The 24,139-nt window shown below is 40.8% G+C and overlaps 1 protein-coding gene across 1 annotated transcript in view; it reads right to left on the reverse strand.

Annotated features, from left to right (window-relative positions):
* Window positions 1-23,787, reverse strand: part of Slc35f4 (solute carrier family 35 member F4) — a 202,259-nt gene extending 178,472 nt beyond the window's left edge. The window contains exon 1 of the mRNA XM_048362245.1: window positions 23,453-23,787. Coding sequence (XP_048218202.1) covers window positions 23,453-23,555 — 103 coding nt within the window. The 5' untranslated portion in view covers window positions 23,556-23,787. The remainder of the gene's footprint in view (window positions 1-23,452) is intronic.
* Between the last annotated feature and the right edge of the window lie 352 nt (window positions 23,788-24,139).

Raw genomic sequence — 24,139 nt, forward strand, 5'->3', positions numbered from 1 at the left:
CTGGCTCAAAAAAAAAAAAAAAAAAAAAAAGATCAGTTTACAATGTGTGAGTCAGGGTAAACAATAGAGAGGCTACATGTACCGAATACTTTTGCTAAAGCTAAAAGCTGAAGGATGGAAGTTCAAGGTTAGTAAATAAATTATTTGGCTGAAGTAGTATACTATAGGAGGGACAGGTCAAATAAAGGAACTGATAACATAGCTAGAGGTCACTCTGTTCATAGCCCCAGCTGGCCTTAAATTCAAAATTCTCCTGCTTCAGCCTCCTGAGTCCTGGGATTAGAAGCATGCAAAACCATGTCTGGCAAGGCTCACGTTTGAGGATACCATACGTACACCCACAAAGAAGATAACAAGCTACTCATTGAGCAACTACTACAAACAGTACTCATTTTGTCTAAATTTTTTTCAGTTAAGGTCACAGGGGACTCTTAGAAGTTTAGTAGTTGGTTTTATGTCATCCTAGGGATATTCATGTGCCAAGGAGAGCTATAGCTCCTGACCTCCAGGGCTAAGACTATAGTATCAAGAGAATTAGTAGAAGAGTGAACTAAATCCAAACTCTGGACTCCAACAGAGTCAAGGATCAACATTCACTATACCTCTGCTTCTATTTGCACCAAAATAGAAAACACAGACCAAAAATTAGAAAAGTTCACTCCTTATTTCCATTTTTCCATTTTATGAAGCTTTATTTCTTTCTTTTATTTTGGTAAGGTTGCTACTAGGGGTTATACTCATGGTATTGTGATTGCTAGGCAGGCACTCTACCACTTGAGTCACACCTCCAGCCATTCGTGTAGTTTTGATGTCAGTAATTCATGACCCTGCCCATTAGAATCACCCACTAGGCTTTGAAAAAATGCACATGCTCTGGACCCAATCCCAGAGAATGGACTGGAAGCCCAGACATCCATTTAAAAATATATATATATTCCCCTAGGGATCCAGGTGCTTAGCCAGAGTGAAGAACTTGACATAGATATTTAATAGTCCAAACATATAGATAAACACCTTGCCTAAGACCTAAATGAAGCCCACATGCACACACTTCATTCCACCAGCAACCTAGACAGAGAATCTAATGATGGCAGTAATGATATTGCTATATGAAATACCTTTTATTGATGGCCTGTCCTCTACCCTGGCACTATGCTCATTGTTTTTATATGTACTTTCTAATTTAATTATCACAAAAATATGTTGAAGAAAGAACTTTCAATATTACTAGCTTCAGAGTCACAAAGTGAGACAGAACAGCAGAAATCTAACAACCATATTCATCTAAAATAAAAGCTTTTAATATATCTACTTCACTACCCTGTCTCCCAAATTTAAGGATATCCATTAATTCACTAAATATTAACTTGAACATCATCTATATGCCTGACAGGGCATCCTTAATCACATGCAGTATAAATCAATATTCACATATTCCAAAACAAGAGCATATTTTTTGAGGACTAAATGATAAAATTTGTCAGAAGCTGTACCAAATAGGCTGAAAATAGAACAAACAACAGGTTTTGTTACCCAGCAACTAAATAAGGTAAAGATTTTTCTATCAGAGAATTATATTTGTCTGGAGAGGGGGAAAAAGCAGAGCAGGTCATAGGAAGGAAAACCAAGACATGAGGCTCTAGAAAAAAACCTCTGACACTGGTTCCTAAGGGCCTTGGCTCCCCACTCTGAATCTCTCGCAACCTTGCTTATTTCCAGGAGCTAAAGTTAATCATCAGATTATCTCACTGTTAACCTTCAAATAGAAGCTCCACACTCAAGATATTTAAAGACTACCAAATGTCATTTAGTATGGATTACTTTTCAATATACTTTTCCATAAAAATATCCAAGTGTCCCCAAAGAAGAATGTTTTCAAAAGAGCGAATCACTGTTTCCCTTCTTACATTTACATTTTCAGTGGTGTATATTAATCTTTTGAGAGCCATACAGACCACTGAAAATCTAAGGAAATTTACAAAGGCTTGCGGGAAAAATGCCCAGCAATCCATGCATAAAACCTTTGATTATAATCCCTCATCAATTCTGCTACTCCAATTTTTCCTTTTGCAATTTTTTTTTAATTGAAGAGTTAGACTAGGGGTGTGGTTCATATGGCAGACACTTGCCTAAGTCTCTGGTACTATGAAGTCAAAGTGGGGCTGTTGGAGAGAATAATCCTTTCATACCCTACGGGTTATTTAATAAGAGAGAGATGCTCTTCATTCCAATTGGGCTCACTTATAGTTTAATAATATTATTTTCATTGCTAGGATATGTATTTTATTTGAATATAAATATATTATCAATTATCAGCACACTTTCAGTTATCATCAGTGCATATACCATAAATGACTTGCTGTCCAATGCATGGTTATCACCTAGATGCCAGTCAGAACTGAACTGATCATCACAAGAGATTTGAGCCCCAGTTTATGAGGATGACTCCAAAAGGAGAAAACTTATGCTCTGGAAAATCTGACAAGATACCAGACAAAAAGGACTAGGGTTCACTGACCAGTCTCTAGTCCCTAAGAAGACCTGGGTTGGGGATGAAGACAAAGCACCTGTCCTGGGTATACGAAGCAGAAAATGTATTAAAGTATTAGGCCAAATATTAATCCATAGTCTTAGTGACCCAGATCCACAAACTAATATGAAGATAAGGAAAGTGCTTGGTCAAAAGGAAGCAAACAGTTCTCTATACCTGTATGGGATCAAGTACAGAACTAGGCTTTTGACAGACACAGAAGGCCATGAACTTAGAAATTCCTTGCCTACTACTTCATAGTTTCATTCAGTACCTAAAAGGTAGAGAACTGGTGCCATGGTGTCAGATCTTAAATGCAGCCTTGGAGCTTATAAATCCTCAGGAACCAGAAGCCAATAAGATTGGGGCAAGTAGTAACCACATTGCACAAGATGTCTTCTGTTCTCCAGAGACTTGGCATAGTAGTCTACCCAAATATAAAGGATGGAAAGCTAGAATGAAAGTTCAGCCAAATACTTAGATGTTTTGGTCTGTGGAATGTCGAGTAGTGTGAAATTTGGAAATTAAACAAAGGAGAGCTCTGGAAAGCTATATTATTGCTATGCCCCATCAGATTTTTTTTTTAATTTTTTTTTATTTTTTGGCCAGTCCTGGGCCTTGGACTCAGGGCCTGAGCACTGTCCCTGGCTTCTTCCCGCTCAAGGCTAGCACTTTGCCACTTGAGCCACAGCGCCGCTTCTGGCCGTTTTCTGTATATGTGGTGCTGGGGAATCGAACCTAGGGCCTCGTGTATCCGAGGCAGGCACTCTTGCCACTAGGCTATATCCCCAGCCCGCCCCATCAGATTTTGACAGTCACAATAACCTATTTTCTTGTTAAAGCAAATTCTTCACAATAGGTAAGTCTATATACTGAATCATTTCTCTCATCCCTTTCTCTAAAGCAGAAATGCCAAGTTAGATCCCATTTGTGCTGAGAGTAGGAAAAAGGGAAGAAAAAATAACCAAGCTTTTTGAGAGTTTTGAGAGAGAGAGAGAGAGAGAGGGCGAGCCATTGAAAAAAATACACATTTTCATGTGCCACTTCATTTCTCAATTCACTTAAATGAGGACATTTCCTCTCTTCTCATAAAAGGGCATTCTGAAATGGGACAGTGACACAGGTAACTAAACCTAAAAGAAGATATTGCCTGTTGGTGAAGTGGTGAAATGATGAAGATAATTAATCACCGAGTTTCATGCTGTTTGCTACCTGGTTGTTAGATGATCTCCAGTGAAGATCAAGAGGCCCTAACCTGTTTGTTGTGACCAACACCTCTTGGAAGTAGCAGCCCCTATAGTTTTGGGGTATATAAGCAGCCTTCTGAGATGGCTCTGCGATTGCATCTTGAGATCCCAAACTGCAGTCCTGGCACACCAGTACTTACTCACTCAATAAAGTCTTTTTAAAAAATTTATCTAATGTGAGTGTTATATTGCCTGTTGATCGTGGACCCCATAACAATCAGAGTACAGGAGACATTCTATTTGCTACTCAAGATCCAGTATCTCACCTTCTCCACCCTACTCTCTGCCAACTATAGGACCCTTCAATCTTTGGCTTCCATGGCAGTTAGTCACTGTGGAGCACCTGCAGAAGATGGGAGAAAGGAGAATGATATCGAGATACCATACCTCAGCTCTTGCTGTCCTCCACTCCACACAAGGGCTATCAGCCTCTTCCACACAGCCATCTTGCTTTCTTCATGTTTTTCTCACTGTCTGTGGGTTCTACCCTTTTCAGCTTCCCTACATCTAATTCATCCCTCCAATTGTCCATTTGAGGCATCCATTTTCTGCCAGGAGCATCTCTTCCTTGGGCAGGTGGATGGAAACTAATGTCACCTCCAGTGACAATTCTGTTTGCATTGGTGTCAGAATGCATTCATCTTAAGGGTAAAGGGATGGAGCTTATTTTTTACCCCTAGAGGGCAAGGCTAGAGCTCCCTCTCCCCCAAATCAGTTCCAGAAGTTGGGAATGTAGATATTGTGGGGAGCAAAATAAAATCCACCTCACTCAACTAGAAAAAAACAGCAACCAAAAGAAAAATATATAAGGCTGGCATAGAAAGTTTTGAAGCATGGCTTATCTCCATTTGGGGATTTACCCTAATGTATTCAGGATATTTTTCTTAATTTTATAATAAAAATATTTAAAACTTAATGTGCACTTTTTATTGGTCAGATTCCCAGTAGAATGAAAATACGATGCTCCAGCAGCATATCCCAAATCCCAAAAGAGTTAGAGTAGGTCTGCAGGATATTATAACATCCTGCTATCTTTTCTTAAATTCAACTTTTGTTTCTGGTTTTCATATAATATATTCAGAGATTTTATGTTCAAATTTGATTGAAGATGGGAGTAGATAGGCATGATTTGTCTTAAGCTATTCATTAAGCACAAATAATAAATGATTTAACATTTGAAATACCTCTGGACACTGGTTGCTCATGCCTGTAATCCTAGATACTCAGGAGGCTGAGATCTGAGGATCAAGATTCAAAGCCAGCCCAGGCAGGAAAACCTGGGATGCTTTTATTAAACAACAAATAGCCAGTGGTAGAGCTATGGTTCAAGTAGTAGAGTGCTATTCTTGAGCAGAAAAAGCCAAGCAAAGGTGCATAGCCCTTGGTTTAAGCCTCAGTGCTGACACACACACACACACACACACACACACACACACTCTCTCTGTCTCTTTCTCTCTCTCACACACACACACGATGGACTTATTAACATCATATTTATAAACTTGGGAAGATCTAGCTGAAGATATTCATCCAGAAAGGCTTGAAACAAGCATGGTTTACTTAAAACTGTGGTGAAACCAAGGTGCCCAAACCCCAGCTGGAATAAAGCATCAGTAAATCTATACTTGAGTTCCAAAGCCATGTACAGAGGTCTAAATCAAAGCCCAGAGGACTCTTAGCAATGTGAATAACAAAAGGCAAGACTATCAGACTCAGTCTAATGTGAAACAATATCAGACTCCTAAAGAAGCTGTCAGCCACACTAATGTCAGCACATTAGTGACTTAAAGCATTAACTACAGAAATTTCAGTAGCACTTAGAGTAGTTGCTGAAAGCACTATTCAATTGTGCTGTGCTAGGAACAAATGATTTAAAAATACAGACATCTGTACTTGACCACAGGAATTGACTACTTTCTCTTTGTCCTCTTAGTAGACATACTATTTTTAGCTTATAGATCCCTTTGTCTCCTTATCTTTCTACCTGTCCTCTTTTTCTCTTTCTCTTTCTTTTATTTGTTCTCTCTGTGCTGTTTGTCACCCCCCATACACACATACACACAATTCCATGGTCATCTTACTTAATCGATTCTTATGTTTCTTGAAAAAAAAAATAGCCTTAATTTAGTTAAGGTAAAATCCACACACACCCATTCAGGAGTGGGAGGGGCCCTGCTTAGCTCCAAAACTATTCCCTTTACTAGAAGAGCTATTCATCATAAGGGTACTCTGTAGCAGACAAGGGGGAAGTCCTCCAGGACTCAGAAGAAAGAAGAGAAAGGAGGGAAGGAGGAGGAAGAAAGGAGGAGGAAGAGGAAGAGGAGGATCCAAACTATGGGAGGGTCTGAATTTTGCCGTTTTGATTTCTTATAACTCTAGTAGAGAGGATGGGCTTGGAAAGCAGATAGGTTCGTAGCTGTGCCCTCTCTTCATCTCGATTTCCTCACCTGTAACAGGGATAAAGCAACGCCCACTTTGTAGTGGCTGTGAGTTTTAATGAGCCCATTCATGCTATTGCCTTATAAAGCATACATTGCATACAACTGTCAGATAGTGGTTGTCATATCTTTCAGAACTAAATAGCCTAAATCCTTGGTGTGCCAAAGCAAGTTAAAATTCTTACACAGTTTTTTTTTTACTGTGTTTGTTTTAAGTCTCATAAACATTTAATCTTTCTTCAATCCTTAAGGATTATTCTGAAAAAAAGTTCAGCCTTACACTGATTATAATCCTACATTGACTCCATACAATATCTATTTTGGTATACTTTTCTATTAAAAGCTACAGAACTGTCAAGTTCTTAAGTTATTAGCATATGCTGATGTTCCCTTTAATTTTTTTCTTCCCTGATAAGCTCTCTATGCCAGTTCCTATGCACTGGAGTTTTGTACAGAGTAGTCATTGACAGAGTATAAAAGTTTAAAGAGTAGAGAACTCTAAACAAGAGTGTTACTTATTTTGCCTCCATTTCCCACATAATATAACTTTGTGGAAGAGGCACCTAAGTACCAATCCCAGAGCTTATCCCCTTCTCTCTCTCCTTCTTGGAAGATAGACCTATGTTACACTAAGACAGCCACCATAATATTCTATGCTCCCAGCAAATATAATCATAACGTAATAGAAGTCAAGAAGAGTAATAAGGTCATCAGAGACATCTTTATTAAAGATTGCACAGGCATGGAGAGAAATTGGAAATACTTTAGTTCCCTAATAAGCATTAGAAAGAAGCCAGTATTTAAGAAAAGGAAGAGGAGGAGCAGAAAAGGGAGCAAGAGGAGGGAGGAGGATGAAGAGGAGGAGAAAGAGCACTTCAACCAAAGTAATCAGATGACTTGCTTCAATAAGTCCCCAGAGGGGAAATATAACACGTGCAAATATCAGACCATTCATCTGACTTATTCTGAACTCCTCTCTAGATAAGGTTCTCATCAATTCCAAACCTCTCTCTAAATTCTATGCTTCATAAACCTAATGAGATTCCTTCCAGCTAGGTAAACTTCCATATTGTCAGAATATCAGTCCAGATATCTATGGGTAAATGACAGAGGATTAGAGCCCACTTTCTCCTGCAAAACAGCAGCTCCCTTCCCCTTCCTTCCACAGGCCGCTGGGGGAAACTCTCCTTGTCCTGTAGACAGCTTCCATTGCACCCTAGCATAAAATGCAAGATCACTGAAAGTGTAATAACATTTTGTTTCAGAGTCTTCAGTGGATTTTTTTCACCTGAAAATTCATGTACTCACACCTGCCTTACAGATTAAAACCACTACAATTATATGTGCCATCCCATGCTAAGACTTTAGTAGTCACTAATTTTTCCTGACTGAATGGAGCTGATAGAAAATGACATTTGGGCAATCTCAAATGAACCTATGACTTGTGAATCTTGATTTTCGCCCAATGCTTTGAGAGCCCAGAAATGTGTACAATTGGGATGAAATGTGTTGGAAAACTGCAGAGAATGAGATGGAATGCTCTTTACTAGACCAGCCCAAGCCACATGAAAGTATATGGAAACCCAGCTTGTCCTACGAAAGAGATTATTCCCAACTCGGTGCTACTCAAAAAGTGTGGCCTTCCCTGATCTTGACTGTGAACTCTTAGCAGTTAATGACAAATAATACAGAAATAGGAAGTAAGCCCTGAGAAACCTTGATACCATATGGTATTTTGGTACATGAAAGCTTTTTCTAACACCTTTTATTGATTTTGCCAGAGTTTTGACCTATGATTAATTGAAAATCTGGAAACATAAATGGATTTGAGTAAAGAACCAAGTCATATGAGAAGCATTGACCAAAGCTCTTATTCATGCTTTTGGTTCTCATTGGGGTCTCCTGAGGAGCTATGTAAAGTACTGATACCTGGGCCTCAATGCCATAGCGTCTATTTAATCAGAATAGGATACTGACTGGGCTTTGGGTTTTGCTTAACTCCCAGGTGTTTCTTATATGCAACCAAGTATTTGAAAAATACTTGTCTCATACTAGTTAGGAAATTTGGGGGTATACTTGGAGGTTAAAGAACTGGGAATGCACCTGAAAGTAATTATATATCTTCTGTACTTGGAAATTTTGAAAAAAAAATCACTGAAATTTATATTACTAAATTAGGTTGTAATTGAGTGTCTCATTATAAACAAGAATAAAATGGGCTAGCATGCTACGATATGCATGTAAGGTACAATGTTTAATATAAATATTTTGCTGGGCTAGGAATCAAATCCAGGGTTTTATGCCACCAGGCAAGCATTCTACTATTGAACTACATCTCAGCCCTTAATTTCAAAGAGACAGGGTCTTGCTACATAACTCAGATATGCTTTGAATTCCCCACCTTCCTGCCTCCACCTCCCAAGTGCTGGGATTAAAGGTATGAGCCACCATCCCCAGCTTTAATGTAAACTTTTTATTGCAATATAGCATACAAACAGAAAAGTACACAATCCTAAATGAACATAAAGTAAATCAGCACTCATCAAGAGACAATATATTATTTGCTTTCATATTATGATACCTAGAATAACTTCCCACTAAGAGGATATAAAAATAATGTGCTCTGCCTCCCTGAATATGCCATTTATTTTGCTTCATAGAAATTTAGTTCAAATTAGGAGATTTCAAAGAATAAAAACAGAAAGTACAGTGATTCGTTCTGATGAAGATGACAGATTGAATAATACACACATCTGTATTTGTTCATTCAGGACATCCCACTAAAATTATAATAAGTGAACTTTTGAAAACACAAATCTTTAAAAATGAGAGAATCAGAAGAGAAGACTATTATAAACTTTGAGGGACTAAAAAGTAAGAAATGATTTTTCAAGCCTGAGAAAAGTAAAACCCAAGCCAGCCAAGGATGAACAAAATAAAAATTGATCCCATTTATTTCAAATCTGTGGCACGAGTTACTACCACCTGAGGGATGACAGTGAAGCTAGCAGCAAGTCCTAGTTAAGGCTTAACCCCAGTCTTCATTCTGCACCACATCTGACTATGCCTCCCTTCATTCTGGCCAAGTTTCAGACTCTGAAGGGGCTCACAGAACATCTCTTGGAATGCTAGGCATGCGTGAAGACAGAGGCACCATGTCAAAATTATGGGAGAATTAAGTGAACCTGTCTGTACTGCTCACCAACATACCCAGGCTTCTTTCCTACATGGCTCCCAGAATGCTGGAGGTCAACTAGATGATTTTAAAAGCCTTCTGTGGTCCAGGGAAACAAATCTTAAGAAAATGATCATGAATGTTCCCAACGAAAGTCACTGTCCAGTAAAGTCATGATAAATACTCGATTATCCATGGGTATCTCTTACATTTCTGTATATCTTGTGCAGGCATGGACAGGTGTATGTTCTGGGCTATCTTTTCAAGAGTCTGTATAGTGAACAGGATTGAGAGGTGAAGGAAAATTTCATCTAATACAGAAGGAAAGTTCATTGGCTCACATCTCAAAGATGATATAGATGTAGGCCATTCGAAATAACTGGGATTTCCAGAGCTCAGAATTCCTCAGGTATGGCACAAATCCACTGCCTATGAATAATCCATTCTGGCTGTTCCATATTATCTCTGTGGAACTTTGGACCAAGAGGAATAAGGCTAATATGTTCATGCTGCTTGCTGTACTGTGAGTGAAAAAGAGCTTTGATTCTGATCCAGGGTTCTCATGACTTCTATAGCAGGTAAACTTGACCGGTTGGAATTAGGGTGAAATCTCAGACTCTCCATTCTTTTTTTTTTTTTTTTTTGCCAGTCCTGGGCCTTGGATTCAGGGCCTGAGCACTGTCCCTGGCTTCTTCCCGCTCAAGGCTAGCACTCTGCCATTTGAGCCACAGCGCCGCTTCTGGCCGTTTTCTGTATATGTGGTGCTGGGGAATCGAACCTAGGGCCTCGTGTATCCGAGGCAGGCACTCTTGCCACTAGGCTATATCCCCAGCCCCCTCAGACTCTCCATTCTTAACCCCAGATGTTCTCACAGATTCCAGTTTTTGAGTCTACATTCTAGAATCTGAGCAGATAGAAGTCAGAAAACATTCCCAAACCACTAAATAAAAAATAGATGTTTAAAAGAACTTAGAGAAAACAGCCCACTGAGGAGAAGAAAACATAGAGAATATATTAATACCCACAAAGAGATCTTAAAGGTATTATATTCAGCTAGGTGCCAGGTTTATGACTGTAATCATCACTACCTAGGAGGCTGAGATTAAGACGATCACATTTCCAGGCAGAAAAGTTTGAGAAATCCCTTCTCAACTGAGAGCTAGGCCTAGTGGAACATCCCTGTTATCCTTGCTGTAATATGAAGCCTAACATAAACCCTAGACAGGATGCAAAACCCTATCTCAAAAATAACCATTAAGGAATAAGGGCAAGAAAGAAAGAAAGAAAGAAAATCAGGGGCAAAGATCCTAAAATTCAAACCCCAGAACAAAAAAAAAAAAAAAAAGAAGAAAGGAAAAAAGTTACTGTTTCCATTTTTTAAAAAGCCAATTAAAACATCACAAAGAGGGGCTGAGAATATGGCCTAGTAGCAAGAGTGCTTGCCTCATATACATGAAGCCCTAGGTTCAGTTTCTCAGCACCCCATATATAGAAAATGGCCAGAAGTGGTGCTGTGGCTCAAGTGGTAGAGTGCTAGCCTTGAGCAAAAAGAAGCCAGGGACAGTGCTCAGGCCCTGAGTTCAAGGCCCAGGACTGGCTAAAAAAAATCACAAAGAGAATTATTAAAACTTTAAGAGAAACCTTAATAGAAGAGCTTAAAAATCAAGGATATTGTTTACAAAGTGCACCCTATAGAGATGATTAAAAAAAGGAGAGATTACAATCTGGTTTCTTCATTACACCATAAGCCATCATGTCAGAAAATGCATTGCAAAATTAGTTATTATACAAGAAAATACATTTCTTTATTACTTTAGCCAGTGTAATGAGCTTTCTTTACTTTCAGCCAAAAACATGTTAACTGAATGCTAAACAACATCTACATTTCAGGAAACTTTGGGAGACCATGTGTCTTGGAGAAGGATGAATGGATTTGTGGTCTGGTGCAGAGAATAAAAACAAAAACAATGCCTTTATCAAAGAAAACCCTTTCCCCAAACTTTCTGATGTGCCATGATTTTGACACCAATAGTAAAGATGCCAGCAGCTAAGTCATTTTCCTTTAGCAGACAACTGGGTACCTTACAGTGTGTGATTTTTCTGTACGTGCATATGAATGTCACTGAAGGAGAAAGCCTATTCTGAGGGCATTTTGGAAAACATGAAAAGTTGCAATGCCAAGCAAAATTGTACTTGGCAAGAAATGTAGGTTGTGCTGCTTTGGGTGATGAAGCTAGCTTTGCACATCAATACAACTTGCTGCCTTAAATATCAGCATGGAGCAGCACCTGAAATATTGTCAATAATCCCACAAGGAACCTTTTCTAATTCCTTACAAGGTGACTCCATCAGAGCCAGGAGTCTTCATCAAGAAAAGTTGAACAGAATGTGGGATTCTCCTTGACCACCTGGAAGCTGCTTGTTTATAAAAACCATGACTTGAAATCTTCAGTAACATTTGAGGAGACATTTGCATCACCTTTCAGAGAAAAGAGAAGCCTACCCCTAGAAGACTTCAGTCAAGAGAAATTCATTTGCAGATTGCTTACTATAGTATAGGTATGAAAGGGTACATTCCTTCATTCAAAGTTTTGCAAGAACCAATATTTTTTGTATTAAGTTTATGTTTATTATATTTACTTTTTATTCTCTTTAAATAGTTGTACAAATGGGTTTTAAGTCAACATGTCAATTTATAAGTATAATGTTTCTCTCTGTGTGCATGCACATGTGCACACACTAGTGAAAGTACTAGGGCTTGAACTCAGGGCCTTTGCACAGTCCAGCATTTATACTCATGGCTGGAATTCTACCACTTGAGCCACAGCTTCCCTTCCAGCTTTTAGGTGGTTAATTGAAGATAAGAGTCTCGTAGACTTTCTTGCCAAAGTTGGTGATCCTCAGATCTCACCCTCCTAAGTAGCTAAGATTACAGATGTGAGCCAGTGGTACCCAGCCAACACATTTTGATCAGTACCATCCTTGCATGATTCTCTCCCCTGCAGTAACTACTGTGATGCAGCTAAAAAACTTAAGTACTTAGGAAACTATAGACCCAACAAGAAAGTGTGTCATAAAATGGCTTTACAAAGAAACAGACCGAGGCTACAGAAAAATGCTACAAGATATGTTTGAAAGCCAGTTCCACTTAGGTGACCTTCGTTTCGAAACATGGATTCATCATCCTTTCCTTGCTGATAAGAACAGCATGGGTAGACAGATCTTGCCTCAAAGATAAACACATTGACTTGAACACAAATGAAATGATGAGATGTTAATTCAGCTTGGAAAGTCTTTAAGAAATCTGGGTTTCTTGATACAACACTACCTTCTTCCTGCAGACTAAGAGATGGGATTTCTCATTTCACTTGATACTTCATATCATTGTGAACCAGAATCTTTTGAAGGTGGGAAGATCAATTGGATGTTAAAGGTGAGTTGCACATTACCAAAGTCACTCCAAATGTTAGCTTCTTATTCACCAACCACAGAGAGAATTTTCTTACTAAAATTTGCTTTTGAATAAAGCCTCAAGTTCATTTTTTCTTAGTTAACAAATTTAAATTCTTTCTAGGTATTACCATTAAATTTCACACACATTTCCATAAAACTAAAAAAACAGATAAAATTCAACTGAATTACCATTTCATAATCTGTTCCAATGAAGTAAACTTTCAGTGTAATAAAATAAACAGCACAAAACTTTTGATACTATTGGTGCACTTAGAAGTAGGAAGTAATAGTTCATAGCTCTTTTTATAATTCCAAAGATTTCTGTAATCACCAAAATGTTGAACAGTAGAAATGAATGGATGAAAAGAAAGGGCAAAAAAGCAATAACCTTCTCTGTCTTCCAGAATTTTATGTTTCCCCTCAACCCCCCCACCCCACCCCACACACACCATGGTGCTTGAACTGAGGGCCTGGGCACTGTCCCTGAGCTCTTTTGCCCAAAGCTAGAGTTCTACCACATTGAGCCATAGCTCCACTTTCAGTTTGGGGACTTTTTCTTCCTGAGCTGGCTTCAAACCACAATCCTCAGGTCTCAGCCTCCTGAGCAGCTAGGATTACAGGCGTGAGCCACGGAGCCTGTCTAGTCTGCTATATTCTTTATCAGAGTAGAAATGGGATTCGATTGCTTGCAATCAACAGGATCTAAAACGATTCATTTTCCAAATCTCTCTTCCCTATAAACAGAATGCAATAAAGTATATAATATGATAAAACAAAAACCTGTCCTACACAACAGAACTGCCTATAGGGTAGTACATAATTGCCATGTTACAATCATGGACATTTTTCACAAGAATTTAATCTGTGTCATCTTGAAAGCTAATAGCTGAAATTTCAAGTGAGTTTTGGTTTTAGACATAAAATATCTGCCAGAAATTTCCTACACAACTGAAATTATTTTGGGGGCTCCATGCATGAGAAGCCAATTTGAGAGACCTAACAAGTAAATAAAACAAGTATACTGGATTTGAATCCTAAAACTGGTAAAACTGGCAAAAATCCAAATAAATTCTGGGGTTTTATTAATAACTATGCACTAATGTCTTATGCTGCTTTCTTAGTTTTGACACATGAATCACAGCAATGTAAAGTGTTAATAACATTAGCAATGGGGGAAGGGATATTCAAGGATTCTGTATTATCTTTAAAGCTTTGTGTAAGCCTAAAATACATTCTCCACACACACAAAAAGTTTATTTTAGGGGGAAAAGTCTACTTGAAATCTTAATTACTCATTCAACAAAATGTTAAAGAGTATGCAGACACTGTTTTTTTGTGCTAGACACAGTCCTAAACAAAACAGGTCCATCCCTACCCGTAAGCATTCACATTAAGCACTCACAAAAATGAACATAAATTGTCACTGGAACCCGCAGTAAGTGCTATATTATGCATGGGATGACAGAGTTGTAAAGCAGGAAAGCCACTCTGAGGCAATGGCTCTTAATGTAAGACCTGATAGATGATGCCAGCCACGTAATATCACCAGAAAGTGCAAAGAGCTCATTCATCAGTCTTGAAGAATGGCAGGGCCTTGAGTAGGTGCCAGGATGACCCAAACATAATGAGGGCATGGAAGAATAAACCATGTAAGAAACTGCGGGCTGAGTTCAGAGAGAGTCTAATAGTTTTCCTAAGAGATGCAGAATCCATTGGAGCCTTCAACCAAAGGAATGACACAATCCAATGAATAAAAAAGATCACCATCAACCAGGCTCAGCAGCGCACACCTGTCATGCCAGAACACTGGAGACTGAGGCAGGAGGATTATAAATTGAAGACTAAGCCTGGTCTACAGAGCAAGACTGATTTTTTTTAAGGCAGGTGCCATGACAGCTAAGTGAATTTAAATCAGAAAGAGCAAGATAAGAAGCACCAGTTTCAGGTACTCACAGCATTGAAAACATCCCAGAGAAATGATAAATGAGAAAAGGATCTTAGTTTCCAAATATCTTTGATGATCACTCTAGGAGTGATATTGTCATTTTATATATGTACATCACTTTCCTAGAATCTGCCACTATAGTAACTCCATCAGGGAAGATGGTACTCCAAATGATTCCAGCTCACCCAGTCTGTAACTTCTCTCCAGAATGTCTATAATTAGACAGAGGTGTGAACAAAAAGCTTAAGATTACCAGAATCTCATGACTTAGAACTTAGTAAGGTATTAACAGCAACGACTTACAGACCCTAACCTCCTTGGGGACTCAGCTTTCATAAGGCAAAAAGAATTCTCAGTGTGTCCGGTGTCAGGACCAGAAAAAAATCATTATTGACACCTCACTGGTGCCATCTTGGCAGTAGCCTAGGTCTAAATATAGCAAATCTCAGACTACTGCAGTGTAGTGTAATTTTCAATCTCTGTTTAAAATATACAATGTTAAATGTCATCCTCCATTACTGCTCGCTGAGTCTGAAGGAACTTGTGTGTTGCCCTATCTGACCTAGAAAAAGAAGTATGTCTTCCAAACTTGATGTAACCAGTGGCACTTCAATAAATCTTAATAAGCAGTCTGCTGTGCTGTTGGAGAGCTCTGAAACAAAGCTCCCTAGAATCATATTCTGAAATAGACACCTGGATTTTTCTCAGTTTATAGGATTACACAGTGTCTATAACTTCACTGCATCTTGGCTAGATCTGCTCTTAGAATTATAAAGATCAGAAGAAAGAAAAGACTGAATCTTGATGGAAAAAAAATTTACGCAAAGCTTTGTGAACCAAATCACTGGTTTTCTGGACAACTGCTTCTTCTCACTGGGAACTAGCCCTCCCCCAAACACACTACCTAGAAGTCCACAGGGGGCAGAAGAAAGCCTTAAGCAGCCAGCCCTGATCACTTGACCCTGTCCCAAACTACCAGTCAATAGGATCAAAATTATACATGTGACCTAAATTGGGCCACGAATCGCTTTTCCTAGCAATCTGGATTTAGAAGTAAGAGAATCTTGCTCAATCTGTCTGCTCTCTTGAATAGAGGACACGTAAACACCGGAACTGCTGGCAGTGGCTATTTTTGCCCATTTGGACAAGGAAACAGAGAAAGATAGTCTGCAGCAAGAGACAAGAATGGAGAATATGTACCAGAATAAAAGAGAAATAGGGCCTTTTGTTTCTCCTGCAACACACCAGTACCTGATTCAAGCTTACAGGAGTCTATCATTACCCTTAAAACCCATGAGAGACTCCCCAGAACCCTTCTGATAGATTCCATTTGGCTTAAGCCAGGTCAAGTGAAAACCTGTGACTGGCATCTGGATGAGCCATCAGGAACACTACAGGTCACTTCATTGTATTTAGCCTCAAGGAATTGAGGGCCAGTGAGCCCAAATTCTTTAAGCCAAGATCTCTGAAAGGAGAATTCAATTCCAGCTTCTCAAGCAAATAAATTAAAATAAATAAAAAAGAACTTATCCTGAAATGTTAAGTGTACGTGGGGGAAGGGGGAGGAGGGTGCTAACTGCATGTTTATGAAAGTTACGACTTAACTATGGTTTATATCTGTCAGTGAATCAAGAAATAAAATTCTGTATGCATTAGGAAGGTTGGATAGAAATTAAACAAAATAACAATAGTTACAGTAGAGTGATAAGTTATTTGCTTTGTATTTATGTTAGCTCATAAATTTTGCTTTATATTCCTCTCTTTCTGTAAGTAATTAAATGCTTTATAACTTTAAAACACTATAAATGTAAAGACTGTAGAAATATGTAAATGTGTTTATAATATAATGATACATATTTTAAAGCAGAACATAAAACAGCCTGTCTATATATATAAATAGCTAAAAGAAAGAACTATCCTTTTAGCACTCCAAATGTAAAAAGAACAATGCTACTTCCAATGGACCATTCCCAAATTAGCCCTCAGCCATCACTTCCTCTGCCTCTGTTTGACTTCTTTATCCCATCTTCACCCCACCCCATGCTTCCATTGACATCCCACTCTTCCCTTCTCCCCACTTTGGTAAGTGAGTTCCTGCCTCTCCAGACATACAGCCCACCTATGGCTCACTGGCTCTAGATTGACATCCCCTCCTGTGGATTCATCTGTGAGCTCCTGACCAGTGACCTCCAGTTCCTTTTAAATAAACCATCCCTTGGGGGCAATCCAGGTTAGACTGCTTATCTTTAGAACACTGGACATACTAGGAATAGGTAGAGGGGAAGGCAATAACCCACAATTAAAGTCAGTTTCAGGCCAGCATGGGCTACAGAGTGAGATCCTATCTAAACAACAAGAGCAACAATAATCAGTTAAAACTCTTTATAATATGAATGTACATGATTTTCCACAGGAGTATAAAAAAACAACTTCTAAATATTACATGTCAAATGATCTGATTTATAACTTCATGTACCCATCATATATAAAGAAGTATAAAGTGTGCTTCAGGATATCAGGATGCCAACAGAATATAAACAAGGATAAATATTTACTGCATTTATTTCACTAGAAAGGCCCAGTTTCATGACTTCTTGTAGTTAGAGTGCTTAACAGTTACATTCTTGCTGTATCATGAAGACTAATAGTAACCACTTCAAAAGAGAAATGGCAAAAGCACATTGTCTTTCTTAGGATTCTAATAAATTTATACTGCTCTATACTCTGTGTGTGTGTGTACGCGTGCACACGCACGTGCGTGTGTGTGCTAGTCCTACGGCTTGGACTCAGGACCTGAGCACTGTTCCTGCATGAATTTGCTCGTCTAGTGCTCTGCCATTTGAGCCACAGCTCTACTTTTGATAATTAATAGAAATCAGAGTCTCATGGGATTTCCTGCCTTAGCTGACTTTGAGCCATGATTCTCAGATCTCAGCTTCCTGAGTAGCTACAATTACAGGCATGAGCCACTGACACCCAGCTCGCTCTGTACGTTTTGGTCTTTTCCCCCACTCAAACACACACACATACACACAAAATTGAAGAAATAAGGACACATAAATGCAGAAGTTATAATCAGTCAGGTAAAATAATGATAAAATGTCATTTGGTGTATTCTCATTCTCTGAATAGGAACATCTGTTTGGTGCCATCATTGCTGGAAATTTTTTTGTTTCCTGCCCATCACTCCCATCATGTACTCTTTCTTTTTCTGTGTGAAAGTAATTAACTCTCCAGTTTCTCCAAAAGAAACTGAAATAACTCGTGCATTAGTAGAGCAGACTTATCTGAGCACCAGAACATACTAGACATGTTGCCTAAGCTGAAAATCAAGGAAGATGAACTCCTTGTCTTTCCCAGTTGCTGTGGGTGAGACAGTCTTGTATAAGGCAAACAGCCCAAAATAGTGTGCTAAGTGTTGGAGCAGAGGTGAGCACACAGCATTAAGGTAGCACAGGGGGAGGATTAACCCAGCCTAGGGCCACTGGAAAGCTTTGCAGAGGATAGCACATTTAAACTGAGCCTTTAAAGATAAACAGATGCTTTCCACAGAGAGAGGGAGCTTTTGGAACAAGGTGTAGTAAGGCACAGAAAAACAAAAGCACACAGAGACCATATAATTAAAACTACAAGCTGTTCCTTGATGAGACTGTGAGATCATACAGGATGTGAGACTAGAAAGAAAAGCTGGGCTTAAAAATCCAACAACTTGTAATTGTTAGTAGGTAAAGGTGTGCGTGTGTGTGTGTGCACGCGTGCTCTGTCTTTAAAGATTACACAAACATTAAAACAAATTTGTAAATGTGTAGACCAAAGAGAAAAAAATTAAGTGCAATAAAATATGTACTTGTTTCTCTGGATATGAAAAAGACTAAACATTACATACCTCTGGGTGGTGGAATTATGAATAATTTTACTTTAATCTCTATTTGTTTCTCTGCCTTCCAGATTTTCTGCATTAAGCATGTGTTATTTGGCAATTATGGATGGAGAGGGATGTGTGTACAAAAATAGAACTACATAAGCTGGGCTCAAATCGTGATATGCCAAGGAATTCGGACTTCATTGCACAGAAAATTAAAAATTATTCCAGGTATTTAATCAGGATGCAAGATGAGCAATTTGCACTTTAGGGAAGTAAATGTTGTTAATGCACCAATGCTAGACTGGAAGAACTTGAGGCTGGGCAAAAGATGGGATAGCTGACCCTAAGAGAGTAACCGGAGGGACATGAAGCATCCCGGTGGAATAAAATTCGATTGGGCTTGTTAAATCTTACTTGGGCAACCAGTTGGATACAGATATTGGAAATAGAAAGGGATCATAAGAAAGGAAAGACAATTATTAATAATAGAATGATGGACTTGGTTTTATGTGTGTGACTCCTGGAGGAGTGGGGGGACACTTAGGTAGAAATGCTAGTAGGTGGTTTGCAAGATAGGTGTGGGTTCAGAAAAAGTGGACCTGGAAAAAGAGCCCCTGGATTGAGTGAGGCCACTCAGGAAAAGCAGAAAGTAAGAAGAACCTTGGAAATGCCGAGTCATAGCCCTCAGAGTACTCTGCAGAGCAAAGAGCCACAAGTGGAGAGAGCTCTTTTACCCAGCTTTTGATTGATACATAGTTTTTATACATTTATGAGATACAATGTGATATTTTGATATATGTGTATATTGTATATTGATGAACTCAGGATAATTAGCATGTCCATCACAAATTTTTATGATGTGTTTATGGTAAGTATATTCAATTTCCTGCCTTGGGAGGCAGATAAAGTATCCTTTGAAGAAGGGATGGTGAAACCTGGTATCAGAGAAAGGAGGAAAAGTTTTACTATAAATTTGTTGTCTCCTGTAGAAAACAGCCACAAAACCTGGTCACTAAGGGTTTTTTTTAATTACATTCTAGTACATGTCTTCCTACCTTATCTGCTTTATCAGTATGCTTAACAAGTGACCTTCCTTTGTCAAGCCCAAGCTTAGTTATCAGGCTTCCTGGCATTTGACTTTTTAACAGTGTTGGGATCTTCTGATCCCTTGCCCTTGAAACTCATTCTGCCCTGGATTCCAGATTATCATATGCTCCTGGTTTTTCTACTGACTCCCTGGAGGTCCTTCTTGGTCTCCTCTAATGAATTTTTCTCTTTCGCCTAACCTCCAGTGTCCCCATGCTTCATCCTTGCCTCTACTGTCTTCTCTCTACATATTTATTCCTTGAAGATCTCATCCAATGTCCATGTCCAGCTTTAAGTACCATCAAAATGTTGGAAAATCCCTAACTTACATTTCCAATCACATATGTATGAACTCTAAGGCTTCTCTGTATCTCTAGTATATCCAACATGTTAGAAGGACTGAGAAGGTAGCTTAGTGGTAGAGCACTTGCTTAGCATGCATGAAGCCCTGGGTTCGATTCCTCACTACCACATAAACCAAAAAAGAAGTGGTGTTGTGGCTCAGGTGGAGCACTAACTTTGGGCAAAAGAAGCTCAGGGACAGGGCCCAGACTCTAGTTCAAGCCCCAGGACTGGCAAAAACAAAAAACATCAAACTCACATTGTTAGAATTTTCTTTTCTTTTTTGTCATGGGGCTTAAACTCAGGGTCTGAGTGCTGACACTGAGCTCTTTTGCTCAAGACTAGCGCTTTAACCACTTTGAGCCATAGTACCACTTCTGGTTTCCAGTGGAAATAAGAGTCTCACAGACTTTCCTGCCCTGGCTGTTTCTGAACCATGATCTTCAGATCTCAGCTTTCTGAGTTTCTCTACCTTGAAGCCTTCCACACTTACACTAAACTTGGTCAAACCAGATAACATGATTACTTTTAATATTCTCTCTCTCTCTCTCTCTCTCTCTCTCTCTCTCTGTGCCAATACTGTATTCAGACTATCAAAAACTCTATTGGATCTAATTTCTGATATATCCAGAAATTAACTACACATCACCACCTCTATTGCTACCTCTTAAACTGACATCAGCTCTTCCCTAGGTTATAAATAACTCAAAGCTAGCCACTATGCTTTGATCATCTTTGAACCTGAGTGTGTGTACGTGTGTGTGTGTGTGTGTGTGTGTGTGTGTGTAAACTGCGCATTAAATTGAACCAGATTTTTTGAGTGGCTTAGTGTTCCATAAAAGTACTTTCATTTCTCTGAATCCTGCTACAATTTTTCCCCAGCCATACAAGAAGTTGCTCTGGACAAGATACAAGCTTAGCAGCAGGATGCATTACCACAAAGATTATCTTCCTTGCAATTTTCTTATACATGGATTTCATCTACCTCCAGAAAGGTAAAAGGCATCTAGATCATCCTATCTTTAAAGTCTCACAGGTGACAGGCAGGAAAGTCACCTTATCACACATTCATCACTGTAGCTTTTTCCTAAATAGATTCTTCCAGACTTTACCCAAGCTGTTGCTCATTTCTGGTAGCAGCTAAATCAATTGGCCATATTGTACTAGTTTGCTTCAATGTGTTTGTTTACTAGTTGAAGCCTGCATTAAGAGCAGGATTATTTCATGGTGCTTGGTTGCTTGGCCCTCTTCCAGCTCTCTCCTCTGCCAGTCTCTCACTGTGAAAAAATGACAATCTCCCTGCATCTGAAAGCATGAATATCTTCAGAGATATTTAACTATATCTCTGAATTCTTTATTCATGTGAGATTCTCTATAGTCACTGTTTGAACTCTGTGGCCTGAATTTAGGCAATCGCTTATCACAAAGAACTATGCCAAGTGCATCTTTATCCCTTTTAGCTTCCAGTCACAGTGTTGGCCAATGCTCTTCCCTTTCTTTGTCCTGCTATTGTGTTGCAAATGAAACATGTGCAGCTCTTTGAGCAAACACAAAACTAAGATAGGAACATGTTCTTATCTAAAATGTCACTTTCCCAGTATTCTTTCTGGGTTGTTCTTCATTAAATAAAATTCTACTGAATTATAATATAAACTATTCTGAGTCTTATGGTTTTCTATTCTCTCTCTCCTCTCTTTCTCTCTCTCTCTCTCTTCCTTGCCAAATCCCATGGTTTCTAATTAAAATATTAAAAGGTGAAATTCAAATAGCTTCAAGATCTACTGGTGCTTTTACTTAAGTACACAGGCTTAAAGAAAACATACACCTTTGGACAATAAGAGAGGAAAAACTTTTTGAGGCTATACTACAAAGACTTCAAAGAGCATTCCACGGTGTCTTATTTTCTTCCCAGAAAAAATTCTACCACTAATTACTTTTGTATGGAAAAATGAATAATATAAGCCTCTACTGCTAAAAACAGCTAGATAGCACCCATCCAAAGCTGACAGGCCTTTTCCTGAAACCAAATGAAATATTAACCTAGAAAATATCTAGGTGAGAAAGGCCCACAGAACAAAGCTACAGAATTATTATTCAACAGAGAGTGAGCCATAGCAGGGAACAAAGTTACATGGAAAAAAAATGATTTCCCATATATATGTAAAGGTGTGTGTGTGTGTGTGTATGTGTGTGTGTGTGTGTGTGTGTGTGTAGAAGATCCACTAACTTCCCTGAATCCATCATGTTGATGGCACCCTTAAAATGCAGATATTAATCGGGTAGCTTCTAAAGCCTTGCCTTAAAAAAAGGAATCACTGCAGTAATAAAAAAAAATGTATTAATTAAGCCCAGTAGAATTACGACAGAAATGAATTGATAAAGTTTTTTTTAAAAAAGGGTGAAATCCCACCACCTGCGTGGAAATTAAATCACAGCTACTCCCCCAGATCAAGAGAAAAATCGAGCTTCACTTCGGTGCCTGGCAGACCTCATCCCCACAAATGGAACCCTTGGGCTTGTGTGTTGGGAAGGGGGGAGGGGGCTGGCATCACAGCGCCCCTCGTCGCTCCCCCCCGCCCCCCCCCCCCCGCCGCTGGAAATCGCTCTTGGAACAACGTGAGCACATATTCCCTGCGAGACTGCGACTGCGCCTCGCCACCACAGGAAGAAAGCGGGGTTCGGGTCGGGTGCCTGCTGGGCACAGGAGTGGGCGGGTGGCCCTGCCGCGCCTCCCCCTCTCCCCCTCTCCCCTTCTTGGCTTAGATGTCTGATGCCAGCTCCCGGCTGTGGTACCTGAGCGGGTGCTTCGCTCTGCCCCGGGTGGAGAACCTCCTGAAGCCCCGTGCTCATGAGTAATTCCCGCGCTGGCCACGTCTCAACCACCCGGAGTGAACGAGCTGACCCAGCCAGCCAGGGCACCCACGTCTGGGTCAATCGCCCTCGGCCACCCCCCTCTCCCTGAGTCCCTCAGCCTGCACCCCTATGCGCACCCTGACACCCAGTAGGGCTTCTCGCCCTCGGGCTGACCGTCCGCTGGGGGAACAGCCATGTTTGCCTCTCCCCCGCCTCCCGGCGTCCATCGGCGCGGGGTGATCGGCCGACGGCGGGCCAGGAGCAAGCGCCCCAGGGGTCCTCTGCGACTCGTCCTCAAACTCCTGCTCCAAACAAGCCCAGGGACCCCTGACGGACTCGGGGTTCAGCACCGCGGACAGCGGGTCCCGAGGCCCAAAGGGTGGCGTGGGCAGCGCCGCGCAGGCTGGGCTGCAGGTGTCCCGACGGACTGTGCGCCTCGCGCGGCCCCGCGGCGCCCCTGCTCGGCCGCCTTCCACCCGAGCCCGGGGCGCAGCAGCCCAGCCGCCGCCGCGTCTTACTTTTCTGGCTGGAGTAACCCGGGTAATAGCCATAGTAGCCTGTGATCCGCAGGATTCGGTCTTCGATGGTGGCCACCCCGTTGGGGGCCGCCTTGACGTCCATAGAGAGCTCGGGGCGGCGGCTCCCGGCGCGACGGGGTGGAGAGCGCGGCTCGGGGACCGGGGACCGGTGCAGGTGTTGCCGCCGCCGCCGCCGCCGCCGCAGCCGCTGCGCGTGCTGAGGTTGCAGCTCCGGCTCCCGCGCCCCGGCTCTGACTCCACCGCCCGGCGCAGCTCAGGCTTCGCATCACCGCGGCGGCGGCGGCGGCGGCGGCGGAGCGGCCCCCACGCGGGCCCGCGTCTCCGTCAGCCTGGCAGCAATCCCGCCCGCCACGGCGCACGGCTGCCCGAACAGCGCCCCCTCACCTCCGACGCCCACCTCGGTCAGGGCTGGGGTGGGCGCCCCACCTGGTTAGCTCTCCTCATTAACTCTTGGGCGCCCCTTCCCTAAGGAGCAGACCCCTCCCACCCCTTGAGTGAGGGGTGTGTGCTCCTGAGGGGCTGGGGAGGAGGGGAGTGCAGGCGTGGGGTGCACTGTCACTTGGGGGAGATGACTCTTCTGGGACGCCCCAGGCTTGATCCACACTTGATATCTGTACCCTCTTGGATGTAAGGATAAACCAGCCATCCTAGACGATCACGGGTTCT

Source organism: Perognathus longimembris, chromosome 14 (genome assembly GCF_023159225.1).
Source record: "Perognathus longimembris pacificus isolate PPM17 chromosome 14, ASM2315922v1, whole genome shotgun sequence".
NCBI classification, from domain to species: Eukaryota; Metazoa; Chordata; class Mammalia; order Rodentia; family Heteromyidae; genus Perognathus; species Perognathus longimembris.